The sequence below is a fragment of the Rhinolophus ferrumequinum genome, chromosome 18 (assembly GCF_004115265.2).
Source record: "Rhinolophus ferrumequinum isolate MPI-CBG mRhiFer1 chromosome 18, mRhiFer1_v1.p, whole genome shotgun sequence".
Lineage (NCBI taxonomy): Eukaryota > Metazoa > Chordata > Mammalia > Chiroptera > Rhinolophidae > Rhinolophus > Rhinolophus ferrumequinum.
Window position 1 is genome coordinate 46,057,687 of NC_046301.1, and position 19,840 is coordinate 46,077,526.

At 36.6% G+C, this 19,840-nt stretch overlaps 1 protein-coding gene across 1 annotated transcript; it reads left to right on the forward strand.

Annotated features, from left to right (window-relative positions):
• Positions 1–571: 571 nt before the first annotated feature.
• Positions 572–12,698, forward strand: APELA (apelin receptor early endogenous ligand). The gene is made up of 3 exons (XM_033134832.1): positions 572–823; positions 2,184–2,273; positions 11,370–12,698. Exons 1-2 carry the CDS (start codon positions 751–753, stop codon positions 2,270–2,272), a joined length of 162 nt encoding a protein of 53 aa, XP_032990723.1. The 5' UTR covers positions 572–750; the 3' UTR covers position 2,273; positions 11,370–12,698.
• The last annotated feature ends 7,142 nt before the right edge of the window (positions 12,699–19,840 follow it).

The following is a 19,840-nucleotide window of genomic DNA, read 5'->3' on the forward strand; positions in this document are numbered from 1 at the left end:
CTGATAAAAGCAACCCTCATTACTTTTTAAATTGCACTTTACAAAATAAAAACATAAACGTTTTCCAAATTTATTTCAGAATATCCTAAACCCCAGGAATGTTTATTGATACAAACCCATCTAGATTAAGCAATTTAGAAATTTAGGATAAATAGGCAACACTTTGCAGTAGGTTTGGTAATGAAAAAGCATTTCAGCACATGTTCTGCCACAAAGCATTCGGGAGTCATGGGTTAGAGTTGCAGAATTCCTTCTGAAAAGGACAAAAGAGAGACTTCCTGTCATTTCGATTGGTTTCTGCATGTGGGACCAATATGGGCAATGCAAAGTTTAAACAGATGCAAATCATGAGGGGAGGAGGCAAAGCCATGCCTAGTTTTACATATTCCTGCAAATCCAAACTGAATTAAATCTCTCCTAAGCGCTTCCAGAGTACACTTCCACTGAAGTCACAGCACACCAGAATGCTTCATTTCACCAATATGTGCTTATGGAAATAAAGGGGAGTGACAGAGGGGAAGGAGGAGAAGAGCGGAGGCGGGGCTTGAGGCCGAGGGAGGCTCTAACCACAGCACGGCGCACCAGTAACCTTGTCTGATGTGATCATTAACCTTTCTAGAAAACGCAGCTGGCAGTTCTCTGAGGGTTGTCATTAGAATGTGAGAAGAGCCACACAGCTTTTGCACAAGACTGTTCAAAGAAGTTTGGTTTACTTTGAGAGCTACTGCTCCACTTTAGTGTGGCAGAAAAATGAGATTTCAGCAATTCTTTTTTGTATTTTTTATTTTTATGATGAGTCTTCTTATCAATGGACAGAGACCAGGTAAGACTTTGGTACATTTGTACCAAGTAACTTGTTTTTAATGTCTGTTTGTGTCCGTGGGCCTCTAAGCATGATTGTGTTTATGTTGAAAACACCTCAGAGATTGGGGTATTAGAGTGAGAAGGATTTCAGAAGTAGACTAGCTAGACTGTTTGTTCTATTATTTGGATATTTTTTTAAATAGCTAGATATTAAAATGATGATACATATTTTACCACTATTTTTCTAATTTCAAAGAATATTGATCCCTTACTATTGTAGATATGTTGTCCTTATAAGTAAAAAAGAAATTAAAATGCTTGGTCTGTTCCTTACAAAGGTAAACACACAGATTTTTAGGTAAAATGCAAAAATCCAAAGCAGCATATTAAAAGAGTATGTTGCTGGCTGGACTGGGAGAACATTAACTGAATTAACAACATATAAAAACCATAATGTGACAAATTGTCGATGAAATCTTAAAATAGGTCAATAGCTGTTATTTCTAGTTATATAATTAGATGTGTCACTTTAAAAAAGTACAATTTTTAGTATTGTGCTTCTAAAGCCAAAAAATGTCAAAAATATGTATGGTTAAGATAAATATTGTTTACTGGATATATTTTTTAAAAAATGATATCAGTGGTGTTGTTCTTATCTAACTAAAATTCAGTAATCAGTTATTCTAATGTGCTTTTACTTGAAAACCAAATAGTAAGGTTTCAAAGCACTGGCAAGTAAAAAAAATTAAAGAGTTTTCCGACTCAGGAAAAAACAAACCCAAAGTTAAATAAAAAGGTGATTATACGTATATCCAAATATATAAGATTATTTACTTGACAAAATACTTCATTTGAACAGAAAATGGTGCATAACTTGTTAAAAATTCAGTTTCTCCTTTTAGTTAATCAGAAGTTTGATCACTGAGGTTATTTCAAGTAGACTCCCCTGGTGTGACCTTTTACATAAATAAGAAAAGAGTTCCAAATTAGCAACTCAGATAGCGTTCCTTCTTACTATTTACAGCAATTGCTATTCAAACCATTTCTACTTTTCTGAACTATAGAACACTTTGGACAATGTTCTTGTAAAATATTTTTGATTAACTCAGTACATAAAATGAAAGGTCTATGGGCATTTAGGAAGAAGTCATGTAGAAGGAGGAGGACATTACTATTAATAGTAGATCCTGCTATTAACAGGAACTGTTAGGAATATACCTTGTGCATTTACATCACATTAATTTTTTTATATCATGATCGCATCTAAACAAATAGCAAATAATCACGGTATATCTTGAACCCTATACTCTCCAGAGTAAACAACAATTAATTTTCTGAAAAATGCTCCTAGCGCCTAATATTTCTCCTTTTTTTCTCAGCTAATTTGGCAATGAGAAGAAAACTGCACAGACTCAGCTGCCATCAGAGGAGATGTATGCCTCTCCATTCACGAGTGCCCTTCCCCTGAGGTATTTCTGATGGAAAATAGCTTTCCTACAGTTGGGCAATGTTCCAGATTGGATATACCAAAGAATGTCTGTTCAGATTTTGTAATATGTGATGAAGGCTTTATGGTAATGCCAGTTTAAGGGATGCACACCAATAGATGAAACAGGGAAGTGACGTGATGTTGGGGAATTACTTAAATAATTTAATGGGATCGATGCGAAAAATGTAGGAAAATCTTAATAATTGTTGAATTTGAGTGATAGTTATATGGGGACTAGTACGACTGTGTGTGTTTGATGATTACCATAATTAAAAAATCAGGTACCAGGAGAACATAATTATTAAAGCATCTTCAAACATGTCTTTTGAAAAACACTGACTAGCTCCCTATGTTATCCAGAACAAGCACATTTCCCACGAATACCATTGTACTTGAAAGCATTTGGACATATTTGCCCAACAACACCATATAAATGAGGTACTGGCCTCAATATGCAGTTTCCTTTTCCTGAAAATATTTCTTTTAATATATAAAATCAACTTAATATTAATGGCATGGCAGATTTCCAGCCATATACATAGAATTGGTCTCGATGGCTGCATCTTTAAGGATAAATCCTGAATAGAATTTTGCTCCTCCCCCTTTGTTGAAAAAAAAGTGATTATAAAAGGCCAATGATTTTACACCACCATTATCACCAGTGATACTGCCTGAATCATTTAACTTCAAACACTGCTGAAATTTAAGTTATTTCATACTAAAAATAAATTTGGCATTCCATTATAATTATTTTAAGCTCTTTATGTCATAAAATGTATCTTCTGTTAAAAAAAATGCCATAGAAATATTCCTCAGCTGGTTAACATACACAGGCAATTGTTAAATTAGCTTATTCAGCTGGCCTTTAGACTGTAGTGTTTATGGCACTATTCATTCAGAGGAAAGGATGGTTGCTATATCTATTGTTTAATATGTGCTTTTCAAACCCAGTGAAAGCCCTGAGCAGGACATTCAAAGAAGGAAGAGCAATTCAGTAACAAGCCTTTACCACAAGGATTAAGACAAAAAGCCAAGTTCTCTATGTCTGTATCTGTAACATATTACTCTTTGTTATGAAATTATGAAAAACAAATTTTGGTGGAAGGAGCCAAAAAGAACAATATGAAGTTTTTGAGAAGACAATTAGTAGTGACTAAACATGCTTTAAAAGGATTTTATATGTTAAAAAAAACTCTTTGTTATGTGTTAATAATGCATTTCAGTCTCACATATAAATTATGGTAAAATCTGTGTTGAGGAGTGGAGAAGTTCAAGATTTTCCCAGCACTTCCTCCACAAGTAACAAAGAGGAGGGGAGGCATTTCACAATAGAAGGGAATTCCTGCATATACAGAGAAAGATACCTTACATAACTGTGAATGAAAGCCCTTAGCTGCAGGTTTTATTGGCTTTCTTCACAAATCACCTGCCATAAACTACTTGTTGCAAGTAAACATGAAATTTGAATTGCCCAAGTTGAGGAAAATTTTGATCTATAAACCAAATTTGTAAACCAAAGGGAAATTTAAGTAAAGGCCATGTAAACCATTTAATAATAGCAATCCTTTACAAAATTAGGCTGATCTTTTAAAGAACTGCTCAGCTTACAGCATCCATTTTCTCAGTGTTTACACTAGTCTTGCATTCCAGCTACAGTTCTTTGAAGAACATGTAAAAGCCACATTTTGGAATCCAGGGATAGTATACGCACCAACGCAAGATAAACATGAAGATAAGATTTTCCAAGATCTTGCTGAACCAGGGCTATAGTAACAAGTGCAGCCTTCACATTCAGTGGCATAATACTCGCTGTCCTGAATATTTGTACATTTTTTTATGTCTTGCAACAAAACAACTTGACAATTGGGTAAAGGCACGACAGACCTAGGTAGTAAAACTCTAAGGCAACCACACTCCTTTTCATTTATTCCCCCCCTCCGTTTTCTTGCATGCTTTAGATAAAATCGCATGTATTTATTCGATTCAATTAGGGTCAAGTGAAAGGGTAGGTAAGACGGTGAAAGGATAGGTAAGATAAACAGTTGACTTTGGAATTTTTCCAGAGCTACCCTTTAGAGTGGTTTAGACTTTTAACTCACTCAGTAAGTATGCTCTATTACCTTTTACTCTGTCAGTTTTTTCAGCTCCGAGAGTCCTGCTCAATGATCCTCAGTAAGATTTCTTAACAATTAAATAGAAAATCTGTGTTGTCCTCAATTCATTTTCTTGATTTTCTTTTTTCCTCACAGAAATATTTTGGCATCACATTCAGCCCTAAGTGAATTAGAGTGGAGGAAAAGTGAAGGGGTGTGAGGAAGTCTAAATGTACAGGTTAATAGGAGAGCATAGAGTGGAAAACGGGGTAGGATTCTAATGATTTCCCCCTTCCAACAGTAGAATCTCACTATAATTATTAATGCTTTTATTGATAAATATGTACTCTAGATAACTACATACTGTATTAACACATACTTTATCTAGCTTTTTAATAACAACTTACTACATTTTCATGGTATAAAATTGTTTTCTAACAATACAGCAAAATGTAAAAGTCAAAAGTAAGTCTTTCTACCCTGTTGCCCATTTTCACTTACCAGAAGTAATAGCTATGAAAAGATTTTTGGTAAAGCTACCTTTTATAAATTGAGACCAGCTAAGATTCTCTTACCACCCTTGATTTATCCAAAATGTAAGTTCTTCCAAGTCTCTATTTTCTGTCTCATTCTTAAACCCTCAAAGTCATGGACTTCTGACACTGTTGACCAAACCTCTGCCCTGCTTCCCAACTCTCTCCTGAGGTGTCCTTCTATCTTGGACTTTTCACTCCATTCTGCCTTTTTGACTTAACTGATAGCCAACTTTGCCTTCAACACAGAATCTCCACTTTAGTGGAGCACTCCATTTCCAACTGGTGCAGCGCTCTCTGAAAAGTACTCTTCTGCTTACTCTTAGGTGCCTCCGATTCTGATGCAGCTATATTTCAAATTTTAATGACCTCTAGTTTCCTTAAACTGTTAAATCTCCTTTTCCAACTCATAGCAAGAGACAATTCCTCTTCCCAGAGGAAGTGGAGATAATCAAGCCTCAAAATCAGACCCTGCCTTCAAACTACACACTTCTACATCTGCAACACTTCTATTTTCCCTTCCTAGACTTTCACTGAGAGATTCCTCTCTTGGGTACAGTTAATCTCTACACCCCAAGAACTTCGATCCAACTGTTACTCCCTTTCTTCCTCAGAATGTTCCTCAGTCAAAACTGATCTATTTCTGGGAGCTGCCGGTTAGCTCAGTTGGTTAGAGCGCGGTGCTCTTAACAAGGTTGCTGGTCCGATCCCCACATGGGCCACTGTGAGCTGTACCCTTCACAACTAGATTGAAACAACTACTTGACTTGGAGCTGATGGGTCCTGGAAAAACGCACTTAAAATAAATAAAATGTCTTAAAAAAAAAAAAAAACAAGAAAAAAAGAAAAGAAAAAAAAAGTGATCTATTTCATCTATTTAAAAAAAAATTGCACCTTTGACCCTATTGTGCTTTCTAGTGACCAACCCACGTTCTCTGCACAGCCAACTTGCTTGAAAAGTGGCTGTTTCCTGTCCTCCCATCTGATTTCAACACACTGTTCCCCATTACAATCTGGGAAAGGTCCTGAGTGGCATTCTTCTTCTCAAATCCAGTGAATACATTTTGGTCCTGATCTCAGTTATCTCTCACTGTAGGTCAAATCACAGGATGGATTTAACTTGGTTTCAATGACACCATGCGCCCTTTTGACTATTTACCTCTGGAATAAATCACCTTTCAGGTCCTGTAAGGGTATCCAAAGACCTACAGGAAATCACTTTAGCTGTCCTACAGACGATTCAAGCTCATGTCTCGGTGCATATGCACAGCTCTACCATGCCTTCTGCACAGCTTATTTCTGTAACCCAGTTCTCTGTTCCAGTATCATAGATGTCATCAGGAAGGACTTCCCTGATGATCCTTTAGATAAAAATACAATACAGCCCCCAAAAAGGCAATGTGTCACCTTAACCCTTCTTCTCTTTTCCTGGTTTGTTTTTCTCCCTAACACCTAATGTCATATGATATAACATATATTTACTTTGTTATTTGTTTACACCTTAACTGATCATTCCAGCCTCCAGTTCAAGTTCTGGAAAGTCCATTTTTGTTTTATCATCTGATTTTTTTAAAACTAAATCTAAACATGGCACGCCATGATCAAAATTCTTAACTGTCCCTGTAGCCTTCAGGACAGCGAGAACTCCCATAATTTTAACAAACAGCACCTTACAAAATATACCTCTTTACCATCATCTGCCACTTCTCCCCTCCCCTGTCCCAGAGGGAATAAGAAAGAATTAAGACTGTTTTGGACTTCCGGGATTCGAGTTTTGGATACATAGCTCACTCCCTGATGATCATTGGTAAGTCACTTACCCTCTCTAAGCCTCCCTCCACTTCCAGACCTGTAAGATGGAGCTAGTAATGGTACTTATCATAACCATCCCTAGCACTTAGTAGCTAAATAGACGGTAGCTAGAGTTATTTTTAAATATTACCATTACTTTAAATTTAGTAGATTCTTTACCTGTTGTTCCTCAAGCTACACTTTCTGCTTGCAATGTCCTTTCTTTCATCTTTTCCTCACTATCAATTCATCCTTCAAGAAATGTCCCTGATTAAAGAAACATTTCCTGATTTTGATACTCCTATCAATTGTATTAGATGCCCACTTTGTCCTCTCAGCACCATTTCCATATTAATGTCAGAGTACTTGACTCACTGCATTGTGATAACCTGTTAACAGACTGTACTCTTCCCTTCTCTCAGCATGCTGTAAGTTCCTGAAAGCAGAATGTGGAGTTCTGACTTTGGTTAAATTAGCATTTGTTAAGTGGAGCAGAGTACAGAATGGTGAGCCAAGGGTGAGCCTTAGTTCCACAGCTGACTACAGATGAATTGCAATAGAGAAGTTTATTACTCATGGCTCCTGGAAGAAACATATGGCATGCCTGGGGGGTCTTACATGGGGAGGTCAACAGAACAAAGACAGAGACAGAGATGGGACTTGGGGTACAAACTGTATTATTATTTTTTTTTAAGGTTCCATGGGTGGAGTGCTTTGGCATTCCTGGATGAAGGTGAGATTGGCACATTCATACTCAAAGAGCTGGGTTTTGGGAAGCCCCACAGGGGTCTTATCTAAGGGGTACATAAGGTATACAGGCTGTGGGAGACAAGGGAGACTATTGATCACAAGGGCTGTTGGCAAAATCATATCAGGAACTTACATCTCATTGTGACTCTACAACTACTCTCCAGGGCATGTGTTTGCAGGAGGTGCTATTATCAGAGTAAGGTCCTCGCAGGCCACTTGGACAAACAAAATGGATACTGAGGCAGCAATACCATGGAGTAGCTTACCTAAATTCTCAACAGTGGGTTGTAGTTCTCTTTGAATTTCAGCTGAAAAAAAGTGCCTGGAATACAGCAGGAACTCCACAAATGTTGCTAAAAGAAATGAAATCAAACTTTTATTTATTATCTTAGCATTTAAGACCTACTATCAAATCAGACTCCCCCCACCATACATTTTCAGCTTTGTTTTTTTAAATATTAACTTCCAAACTGAACTCCTATCAAATGGATTTCCTATCTCTGTACTTGAAAGTGTTTTCTCTTCCAGGAATTGCTTCCCTCATCTCATTAAGTTCAAACCCTTCCCCTCCCCTAGGGTTCTCTTCAAATTCCATTTTCTTTATGAGGCCCACCCTGATCCAATTAACTTAAAATAATCTTCCATTCTTTCAACAATCTCAGCATTTTTATCAGTTTTAAAGCCATTTATCATATTCTACTTTATTTTGTCAGATTTTATCTGCATTGGAATGTGAGCTCCTTGAAGACAAGATTGGGCCCCTGAAGTTTAGAATATAAACCTTTAAAATGCATGAATGGCCTGAGAGCAGTTTTAAGTATAGGGGATTCCTCTGTGGACTATCATATCTGCAGGGCATCTTGCTTAAAACTCAATAAAACAGAAAATTAGTCTTCTCTCAGTGATTGAGAAAAACATTTTTGATTTACTGATGAAATAAAACTTCTATAATGATCATGATGCCTGAATGTTAATACAATTTTCATGTATATTTATTGAAAATATAAACATATAAAATTTAGTTACATTATACATTACAACAATAAATGTGTATTCCCCTATATACAATATGTGCATGATGAACACCTAAATTCAGAGTATTCTTCATTTTGGAAACTTATTTCTCGTTACAAATCCGGTAATAATTATTTCTGCAGATATTTAAAATAGCTGCTCTCTATCATACCATCTGTGAGTCTAAAATTTCTTTTTAGCATAAAGCTTTTTGTCTTTAGTTTTTTTCTCATTTATGCATACAATTATTAACCTAGTGATATTGGGTTAACTTTATTTTTTCAGAGCAGTGATTTGAAAAGTATTCTTAGATAATAGCAAGAGGATATTTATTGTTTTGTAGGTGACCTGAAAAAAACAAAATCATTGATTGTTAATGATGTCAATACATTTCATACTTGGATGTATTTTTTAATAGCGCTGTATGGTATTGAATGCCACAATTCTTTCAACACTATTGATACTAAGAAAATTTATATAAAAATTGTAAACTTCATGATCATAATAAAATTATAAGCAATTATCACCAGAAACATTCAAATTCTTGTCAGTGTATCTACAATTCCTCAAAATATTGCTAACTTATAATTAAAATTCCTTCATAGTTTATTTGTTACCACTCAGAATGTTTATACTTATTTATAAATAATTAATAATGCAAACCACGTCTTCTGCTTTGTTAAAATTTTATTAAAGAAGAAAAAGTGGTAGAATGCACAGGCTTTCCCAAGACCTTCTCCTCCACGAGGTCTCAGCCATGCACATGTATAGTCATGCCAGAAGCTTGGTCTGCCACTGCCACCATTCCAGCCTCATCAGGCCTTGCACATTTCTCCATGTCCACTGACTGGTCCTCTCTAGTCTTCCCTTTCTCCATCTAAGATTCTATAATTCATTCTTTCCATAACTGCTACCAATACAGGTTTTCTTGCTGCTGTCTTCATCTCATTATTCTGGAAGGATCCTAAAGTTTTCATCCAAGCATGTTATTGCTACTGAAGAATATACAAGAAGTCTCATTGGAACCACTTATAAGTTCCTCATCTCCCATCTCAGTTAGTTCCTCAGTGTCCAGCAAAACTCCTACATTCCTGTGGTCAACGTGCTGCCTTGCACTCCACAATAGCCGTTTCTAATTTATACACTGAGCTCAAATTTCAGGCCCTTTTCTTCATTGCTTTAGCAGATGGCCTTGACCCTTATATCACAGAGAAAAAAATTATCTTTTTTCATACCTCAACTTCCCAGACCAGATTAGAATCCCATCTAATCTACTCCTGACCACTCCCATCCTTTTCTTCCCTCTTGGTTCCATGGAAGACATGACCATTCTTCCAGGAACCCATTCCCACCTTGAGGGGAAAGGAGGGACAAGCACTAGGAAAGCTGACAGTTACTGACCGAATTTTGCCCGTTTCAGGCCAACTGCAGCAGAGGTTAAGGTTTGGCTTCCTGGGCTGGTTGTTCCAGAGCTCGTGGGACAGAGTTCTATTTTAATATAGTGTCAAGCCATTGTCCATTTGTATATTCAGTCTCCCAGCTCCAAGCATATCTCATCTGCAATTCACACCACCCCAGCCTAACTACTGTTTACCTTGCACCGGCCTCCTCACATCCAAGGTCACAAATATTTACACTTATGTATTCTTCTAAGACTTTTATCGCTTATTTTTATGTCAATGATCCATTTTAAGTTAAATTTTGTACATGGTGTGAGGAAGGGGTCTAACTTCTTTTGTGCATAGATATTTAATATGGATATCTAGCATCATTTGTTGAATGCATCACTATTTCCTCCATTGAATTCTGTTGGCACCATTGTCAAAAATCAATTGATGATAAATGTAAGGGGTTATTTCTGGACTTTCAGTTGTATTTCATTGATCCACATGTCAATCTTTGTGTTAACACCATACTGTCTTGGTGATTGTAGTATTGTAGCAAGTGTTTAAATTGAGACTGAATCCTCCAAGTTTGTAGTTTTTCAAGATTGGTTATTCTGGTTCCCTTGAATTTCCATACGAATTTTAAGATCAGCTTCTCAGTGTCTGCAATGAGCCAGCTGTGATTTGGACAGGGATTGTGTTGAATCTGTAGACCAATGGGAAATACTGCCATCTTGACAATTAAGTTTTCCAGCCCATGAACATGAGATATATTTCCATTTATTCAGATCCTCTGTAATTTCTTTCAACAGTGTTTTTTAGTTTTTAAAATACAAGTTTTATACTTTTGTTTAATTTATTCCCAAGTATTTTATTCTTTTGATGTTATTGTAAATTAAGTTTCATTTTTGAATTGTTCATGGATAATGTGTAGAAATATAATTGATTTTTGGTTATTGATTTTATGATTAAATTATTGATTTATTAATGAAATTATTGATTCATTCTCATAGCTTTTAGTAGGTTCCTTATGATTTGGTATGTACAAGCACATGTTATCTGCAGAGATAGTTTTGCTTCTTTCTAATCTGGATGTATTTTATGTCTTTTCCTTGTCTATATCCCTTAACTAGACCCTCCCGTACAATGTTCAATAGAAGTGGTGAGAACAGACATCCTTGTTTAATTCCTGATCTTAGATGGAAAGTATTCTGTGTTTCATTATCAAGTATGATGCCAGCCATGGGTCTTTGCAGATATCCTTATCAGGTTGAAGGAGTTCCCTTCTATTCCTAGTTTGTTGAATGTTTTTATTATGAAGATAAAAGTGTTAGGTTTTGTCAACTATTTTTTCTATTGAGATTATCATGTTCTTTTGTCCTTCATTCTACTGAAATCATGAAAGTTTCATGACTCATTGTCTATTAAAAAATTAAACATGGGTAAATTGGCCTGCTGGATAGCATTTCTTATTATGATATGTTCTTTCTCCTTTGCCTTCCAAATATAGATCTTTAGCTAACTTCCCCCGGTCTACAAGATGAAGAAGAGGAGTGAATGAAAAATACCCACCCACACAATAGTGTGCTTGCTTGGAAGTTACTGTATGAAAAGGAATCATTTGAAAGCACCTGGGATGTCTTATTTGTTTCACAGGATTCTCTTCTTTTCTTTTTAGAGGGAAAATAACATAAATTTAAAAGTATTTACAGTCTGAAGCACAATTATTTACCTGTATAAGAAAAATCTCTCATCTTTTGTGCACATTGTAATTCTTATGTGGGTTAAAAAGAAAAATACTTTGTAATATCTTAGAACTCTCTAATAGTGAAAAGTGCAAGAATTTAAAATTTTTCTTTGATATTCTTGTAATTCTTCAAAAATATTAAGATAACTATATGTTTGAGTAATTCTTTTAAAAATGCTAAATCTGAAATCAATTGCATGGACTATTCAGCTTTGCAGAATTGGGAGAAAATAAATGGTTCATTGATTACTTATATAGAGAGACTAAGAAAGAAGCTATTAGTTGCTACCAATTTTATATTATAGGCTTTAATGTTTATAAAAGTATTTTTTATTTTGAATACTATTCATTTAAAGTTGTAAAAGAATGTTTGAAATACTAGTTGTAGTTCATTTTATTTTAAAATTGAAATGTTCACTTCTGAATCTTTTTCTCATCATGTAATTACAAAAAGCTAATGTTTGATTTCCTTTGAAGTTCTGTTTTATTTGTGTAGATAGTCTCTTAGAAAGGCCTATTTAAAGTGGACATTTAAAATATAGTTATGCAAACGAAGTCCCAAGTGGGGCAACATCTCTAACATGAGAGTTAATCATTCTGCTAGGTTCTGTTTTGGTGCTGTTCAACCTATGGTGGTGAAACATGTTTAAAAAAAAAAATCAGAAGTAATTTAGGGATATAAAATTATCCTGTCCAAATCTGAATTGTATTGATAATTAGGTTTTCCCAAATTCTTAATTTTATTTATTGAAAGACTGTTAGCTCAGTGTCATAAAGATTTCTATTATTTTACTGTAAGTTAATTCCAGGTATAAAATTTACAAATTTATGAATTCAATGGCTCAGGTGGTTAGAGCTCGAGCTCTGAGAAACAGGGTTGCCGGTTCGATTCCCACAAGGGCCAGTGAGCTGCAACCTCCACAACTAGATTGAAGACAACAACTTGCTGAGATGCTGCTGAGCTGCAAGAAGTGGCCCCATGGCTCAGATGGTTAGCAGAGCGAGCTCTTAACAACAAGGTTGCCGGTTAGACTCCCACATGGAATGGTGGGCTGTGCCCCCTGCAATTAGATTGAAAACTACAACTGGACTTGGAGCTGAGCTGCGCCCTCCACAACTAAGATTGAAGAACAACAACTTGACTTGGAACTGATGGATCCTGGGAAAAACACACTGTTCCCCAATAAAGTCTTGGAAATATACACTGTTCCCTTTCCCCAACAACAACAACAAAATCTTAAATAAAAAAAAAATTTTACAAATTCATATTTTAACTAAAAATTTTACTTTATAAACATAAAGTGGGAGAAGCCATGAACCATTAACCCTTATTTTGCTCAAATAAAAGGTTGGGATTAACACAAAGAATTTCACATAAAAATTCTGACATCATGGAGTTTGTCTACCTTTTATAGCTTATTAATGGTGTCTTTTGGGATGGAAAGTGCTTATATAAAGCACTGTAATTAAATTTACACACAAACAAAAGATGTCTTATAAAATATGTTACTTTATTATTGAAATCAGATATTTGGAGAGATTCTAAATGATTTTCTGGATAAATTATAATTCCTTTACACAGATGCATTTCAATAGGAACATAAGATATTATCAATTATATTTGTTTAAAACATGTACTTGTTGATATGTTTACATATTTTGTACAAAAAAAGAAAAACAACACTCAGTTCAGATACATCTCATTGAATACAAGCCTATACTTTTTCAAGTACAGGTTCTCACACTGACAGTAAAAGTTAAATTCCAGCCATACCATTGCAAGGCAAGGGAGTGGTTTTAGATTTCTGCTCATACCACTTCAATAATTGTCCAAGAAAAGACTCAGTGATTTGAGTGTCTAGTTGTCCTCAGTTTTGCATAAGAAATGCTCAGAGCATTGAGTGCAACATGATAGAAATGTTCCTGACACTTGTCTCTATTTCATTGTTTGTTCCTTTTAATTGACACATTTAAGATTGAACAGTCTTGATATATTCTCTGCCACTGCAGATTTTTTACTTAATTCAAGACTATCAGAGTAAGGGCAAAGATTCAAAATCTGTAAGAACTCAACAACTAGTAGCATGTATGCTGAAAGTGGCATACCAAAACAAGTCCATAACAATGGAGCCATATTTTATTCACTGACAAGGTGGAGTCGTACACTAGGGAATGTCAATTACTCGCATGTGTACTTAAACTTAACCAGCTCTATGACTGGTGTTTGTTTTATTATTTTTCTATTAAAAGTCCTTTGTAATTTCTAACATTTTCAGAATACAAATGAAAAGAGATTTTACATAGTTTAATCAAGATGGCTAAGGGGATCAGATGTAATGGTGCCCCCCCAACTTGGGGCTGTGGGGTGAGTCAGTGAAGTGGAGCAGATGGACTGGTAGACCAAAGAGCAGCTGTCTGTAAAGGCTGATCCCTTCTTTCTTGGCTCCATTTCTTCCAAACTCTGAAATCAGTCTTTGGTCCCATTGCATCATTTTCACTCTCCTTTGCAGGGCCAGGACTAAAATGAATGCGTATAAAATTTAAGGGTTTGCCAAAAGCCTCAGTAATCAAGATTAATAATATTTTAACACCCTTTTAAAAAAAATTAACACCAAAAAATGATGAACAATATACCAAACTTTTAGGAAAAAAGATCAGCTGAGCCATGTTAGAGCCTGAGGCAAAAAGGAAAAAATGGTAATATAATTCTGTCAGTAACAAGAGCCTTATTTTAGTCATATTGGAGCTGAGTTCCAGCCCTTTGATTCCTCCTCACTTTCCAAAATGACCTCACTCCCGAAACTCTAGATCTGTATCCTGTTTTTTCATTCTTGGCTTCCACCTTGCCAGAGTGTTCATGGAAAGAACACTGGATTCTAGCCTTGACTTTTTACATCTAAGCTCTCATCCTACTATAAGATCATGTAATTGAATTACAAGGAGTCTTAATAAGAGGTAGTGAGGTTGATAGTTTGAGGCTCTAGCCCCTGTCAATGACTCTGCAGAAAAGCCTTGTCAATCTCATCTGGAAGTTTGTCATCCAGTTGTACATTGAAGAACTACACACACCATCTCCTGACTCTATACTTTTAGGATTGTTAAAATACTCTATTTTTGCAAGTTCTCATAATACCTTACATCAACTGCTTTGTGGCACTTGCTATGTAAGTGATTGATAACATTCTTCAAAGTTTTTAACTATAGTGGGTAAAAGTAAAGGAATATTTTGGTATATAAGCATTGCTCAGTTTTTCCATTTATAATGTAACATTACCTGGTAGGATGTGTTAGTATGTCAGTTTCCACACTATTCCCCAGTGAGTTTTAGACAAAGCTTTTGTGTTTTATGACTCAAATATTTAATGCTCAACTAAAGATGACTTGTATAAACTGAGCCATGTCATGAAAAGTTCAAACACTACAAGTAAACCAAAAATATTTCCAGTTCTTCAGCATTTGGTAAACTCTTAATATTATTAGCTTTGAAAAATGAAAATAAATTCTAAAATTGGAATTTGATAAAAAAAGAAAACAAGGTATTTTCTGTTAAGATACTCTTCCTTCTGATGAGACTGGATATTCTTCATATTATTAGATTTTTGGAGTTCTGTTTTTAAAGTATCTGACCCTTTTAAAAAATTATTCAGGTTTTTGGTTTAAAAAGTGCACTTGTTAGGAAGAAAGGGAGAGGAGGGAGGGAAAAAAGGGGTCCAGTCTCTGCAAAGTGGTTTCCCAACAACCCTGTAGGATTAAGTATAATTTTGCCTATTTTTAGATGAGGAAACAGGGACTTAGAGTAACCTAAAATCACATAGCTAATAAATTGATATAGTTGGAATACAAATCCAAGTGTCTTCCAAAATGTGCTCTTAACTACTAGGATATAAAAGGAGTTTTAAATTATTTATTAAAGCCACATATTTTGTAATGGAATGAATAATAGTTTCCTGACCTGCAACTGAAAAATGGGAAAAAAAATTTTATCCAGTTTCATGTCTCCTCTAGAAAGGAAATCAATGTAGGGATCACCACTGTATCTTACTTAGCCAGACCTGTGCATGTATCTGTGTATGACTCATTTAATTGAACAAAGTTTGGATTCATTCCCTCCCGACTTTCCTTCTCTCCTCTCCTTTCAAGGAAACTTGAAAATTATTGTTTGCTTTAACTACTTTTTAAAGAGAAAGAAAGTACATGAAATTCCTTTTTGTTTATCATATTTCAGCAATTTTTATAATGGTATGCTTGTTTTTGTTTTGAAGAGGTAACAAAATTATGCTCCAGAAACTATTTTTTTTGTCTTTGCCGGCAATTAATTTAGCACAGTTTTGATGTGGGAATTATAATTTCACAAGCATACAGAACAATGTCTCTTAGTAAGCCTACTAGAAACATAACACACTCCAAACAAATGACAGATTAATCACACTTTATCCAGGCAAGGGGAGATGAAGGAATAAAATCTGAATTTAATATGAGGTGTAGGTTTTATATGAGGAGGCTGTTAGTTAGCCACTAATCAAAGAGCTGAATTCCAGCTGCCAACGCAAAGGAAACGGCCCCTATTGCTCGAGCACGTTGCTAGGGAATGAAGACGCCAGTGTTGGTGGGCACGCACGTCTCTGTCAGAGGGCCACTGTGGGTTTATCCACACTGTCTTCTGAGCAGTGCCTTGTCAAGACAGGAGCAAATGCTCCAAGGGTCTTCAGCGAGTTTTTAGTGAAGAGTCGCCTCACCCAAACCAATACTCAAATAGTCCTCACAAACCCTCAGTATTTATAGTCTAAATATTCCCTTGCCATAATGGCTTCTCCATACGTTCTCATCCATAAGCCCCAAGCAGAGCCCCTCAAGCTGCGCTGCTGACTGCTTATCCACGACACAGATGTAGAATGATGACATTCTGGAACGATTCACTTCATTCTTATATGAAAGTGACTTTTTTTTTTCTTTGTAATAAACGAGTAGATTAAAACAACTTCACATCAGTCATAAACAAGTGGCTATGAAATCAACAGCATCAAAAGTGCTTGGCCTTTTCTCTTTAAAAAATGATTTTCAAATGGCAAAGAAAATACAGATTTAAGTGTCTCTTTTTCTTTTAAAGAAACTTTTACAAATGATATGATATAAAATAAAATGTAAAACACCGCCCTCTAAATCTCTCTTCTGTTCTCAGAGAGAAACCAGTAGGCATTTTTAATGAATTTATAGATAATGTGTATATATATATACATATATATACAGAGGGTGCCAAAAAATGTATACACATTTTAAGAAAGGAAAAAAACTATTAAAATTACACTGATGGTAACCACTTTGAGCGCCTCTTGTAATTGCAGAAGTCAAATGTGACTTGTGTTCATCTTTTGTTATCGATATATATTGAGTATTACAATTTTAATACAGCTTTTTTCCTTTCTTAAAATGGGTATACATTTTTTGGCACCCTCTGTATATATATATACACACAAACACTTTATTTATTATCTATTTTTACACTACATTTACCATGCCAGACACTGTTTCAAGTGTTTAACTTTTGAAAAGCCATTTAGTACAACTCTAAGAGGAAAGTTATACTATTATTACTCCCATCTTTTTTTTAACTAGATAAGAAAACAGGCACAAAAAGACAACCTGTCAAAGGTTACACAAAGTAGAAGAGAGCAGAACTTGGATTTGAACTGGGAGCCTGGTTCCAAAGCCAAGAAGTTTTAACCGCCTCTCTACATGCAGCAGGACAGACTAGATGTGTGTACCCACACGTATACACATCCATATACATGTTTCATGTCACCTACTAAACGTTTGTCATGTGCCCTTGCAGGCCTTTACATATATGCATGAAAGGCAGGAAAGGAAGAGCAACTGCTAAAATGAGAGGGAGTAGCCAGAGACCAAGACTATAAAACATCTCAGAGTAGCAGGCATGAAAAATATTCCATGGCTGAGAAATTAGATCACTGATACACTTAGAACAATTTCAATTCTTACACAAGAGGAGTAAGGATGAAAGAGAGATTGTTTCTGAACCAGTCTTGTAGGGAAGAAAATGTTAATTCTTCAATGCAATGGGTCCAGAGGAAGAATCCAATGTAAAACTATCAGCTCATTAGGGTAATCAGCATCCAGCTGATAGGCTGTCTCCATCCTGTTGAAGCACACTATAGCCTACAAGGCATGGCCAGCCTTTCAGGGTTCAGTATCATTACGAAGGGGCTTCTGTCTTAAGTGAATTTTTACGCCATGAACTATGATAGGGAATGACTCGTATTTTCTGTCCTACAGTATTTAAATTAAAACCATATACTCCACAATAAAAGAATAAACAGAGAGGGGAAGCTTCTGCCACTAGCAATCCAAAACGTTTAGGAACCACAACGTTAACAATATCTGTTAAGGATTCTCTAATTCTCACCTGTATTTAACTGCTCACCAAGCACGACTCCTTAGATCTCTTAAAGGCACCAAAAGATCTGTTTCCTGAATTGTGGCCCATCATCCTTTCAAAATCCCAATTGTATAACAGGCATGCTTTGCTGTATTGTGTTTCAGAGGCGTTGCTTTTTACAAACTGAAAGCAAAACTCTCCACCGGCAAAAAGATCGCTTTATTGCCATACCTGCTGTATTATGGTGGTCTGGTACCAAACCCAATATATCTCCCAGGTATGCCTGTATATCACGGTTTAAAATGCTCCACTTGTTTCCTTTGCACTTGATAAAGACCAAAATCCTCAACTTTGCCTGAAAAAGATCTTGCAGCATCAATTCTTGCCTATCTCATCAGCCTCACAAAGCCATTTTCCACCTTTTCTACTTCCTGCACCTCCCTACTTCCCCTTGAGGTGCCAGCCAAACCAACCTCTGTCAGTCACTCATGTACCAAGTGAAGGGCCTTCTCGTTGGCTCTTCTTTCAGCCTTGAATTTGTCCAACTAACTCAAAGTCATTCTTCAAATTTTACCTTAAAGGTCACTTCCTCGGGACATCTCAGTGAGCCTGAGTTGACGTGTGGCATAACTCCACAGGGTGGGATACAGCCACCCACCCATCCACTGAGATGCAAATTAATCCACTGAGGCTCTTCCTTTGTTGACTAGCTTTTCATCAACCACTACAGACTAAGTGAACCTGCTTGGGCACCGCAAAGCTCTCTCTTCCCTTAGTATCTGAGAGGAGGTTATGGTGGCGAAGCTTTAAAAACCAACCTGAAAACCATACTGTGATCCTCAAGTTGCTCATACGAATAATAGTAAGAACCTGAAAAGATTAACACTGGGAATGAAACGATCAGTTGAAGCCTACAATAGCCTAATCAATGAGGGAAACACCCCCAGCTGTGCCCAGGGTCTTACTGCTCTTCCCCCTCCACTGGGTCATTGAGCATGCGCACGTCCATTACCTGCCCATTTCAGGAGGAACTGCCAATCACCGCACCCGCAGGTATATGTCTCTGCTGAGGATCCTGCCCCCTCGGGCGGTTGGGTGTCGGTCCTACGGTGAAGCAGACTCTGAGTTTCCACACAGTCTGGGTCCTCAGCCTTCAGTTCCAGGTAAGTGGGAGGCTGCAGAACTGGACCAAGCGGGGCTGGCGTGAGGTTGAGCTGAGCATATCCTGGGGCTTCCTGAGCATCTGTCTACTGTGCTCCATAGTTGGGCTTCGCGGCTGGCCGGTGAATGGGTCTCCTTCAATCTTGGGCAAAGAGCTTGTGAGTCCCAAGCCTGTGGAATCAGAATGGGGGTGGAGGGCCTTAGTTAAATACATTTCTGAGATTTTAATCTGAAGAGTTTGAGAATTGTCACGTTATCTCCAAAGAATTACTGTCTGGTTTTGGTGGAGGAAAAGTAGGGGAGAAGGGAGGAGAGGCGGGAGGTTAAGGGAGTGGAGTGGTAGCCATCATTTGAGAACCTCCTACCCTACATTGCCTACCCCTCCTGGCCAGTTTAAAAATCCTTTAATCCTCACAAAGATCTTACAGTTAGGAATTATCATTACAGAGTTAAGAAGCCTCAGGCATGGTAAGAATCTAGTGGTTTGGCAATGGTTGAAACGGAGGGCTGGGAATCCGCCACATGTTTGTTTGTTTGTTTGTTTGTTTGTTTGTTTCTCAAAGGAGTGGTTCGCAAAGTTTGGTTCGCAGGCCATCAGCACCACCTGGGAAGTTCTTAGAAATACCACACACCAGCTGAATCTGAAACTCGGGGGTGTGGCCCAGCAATCTTTTACCAA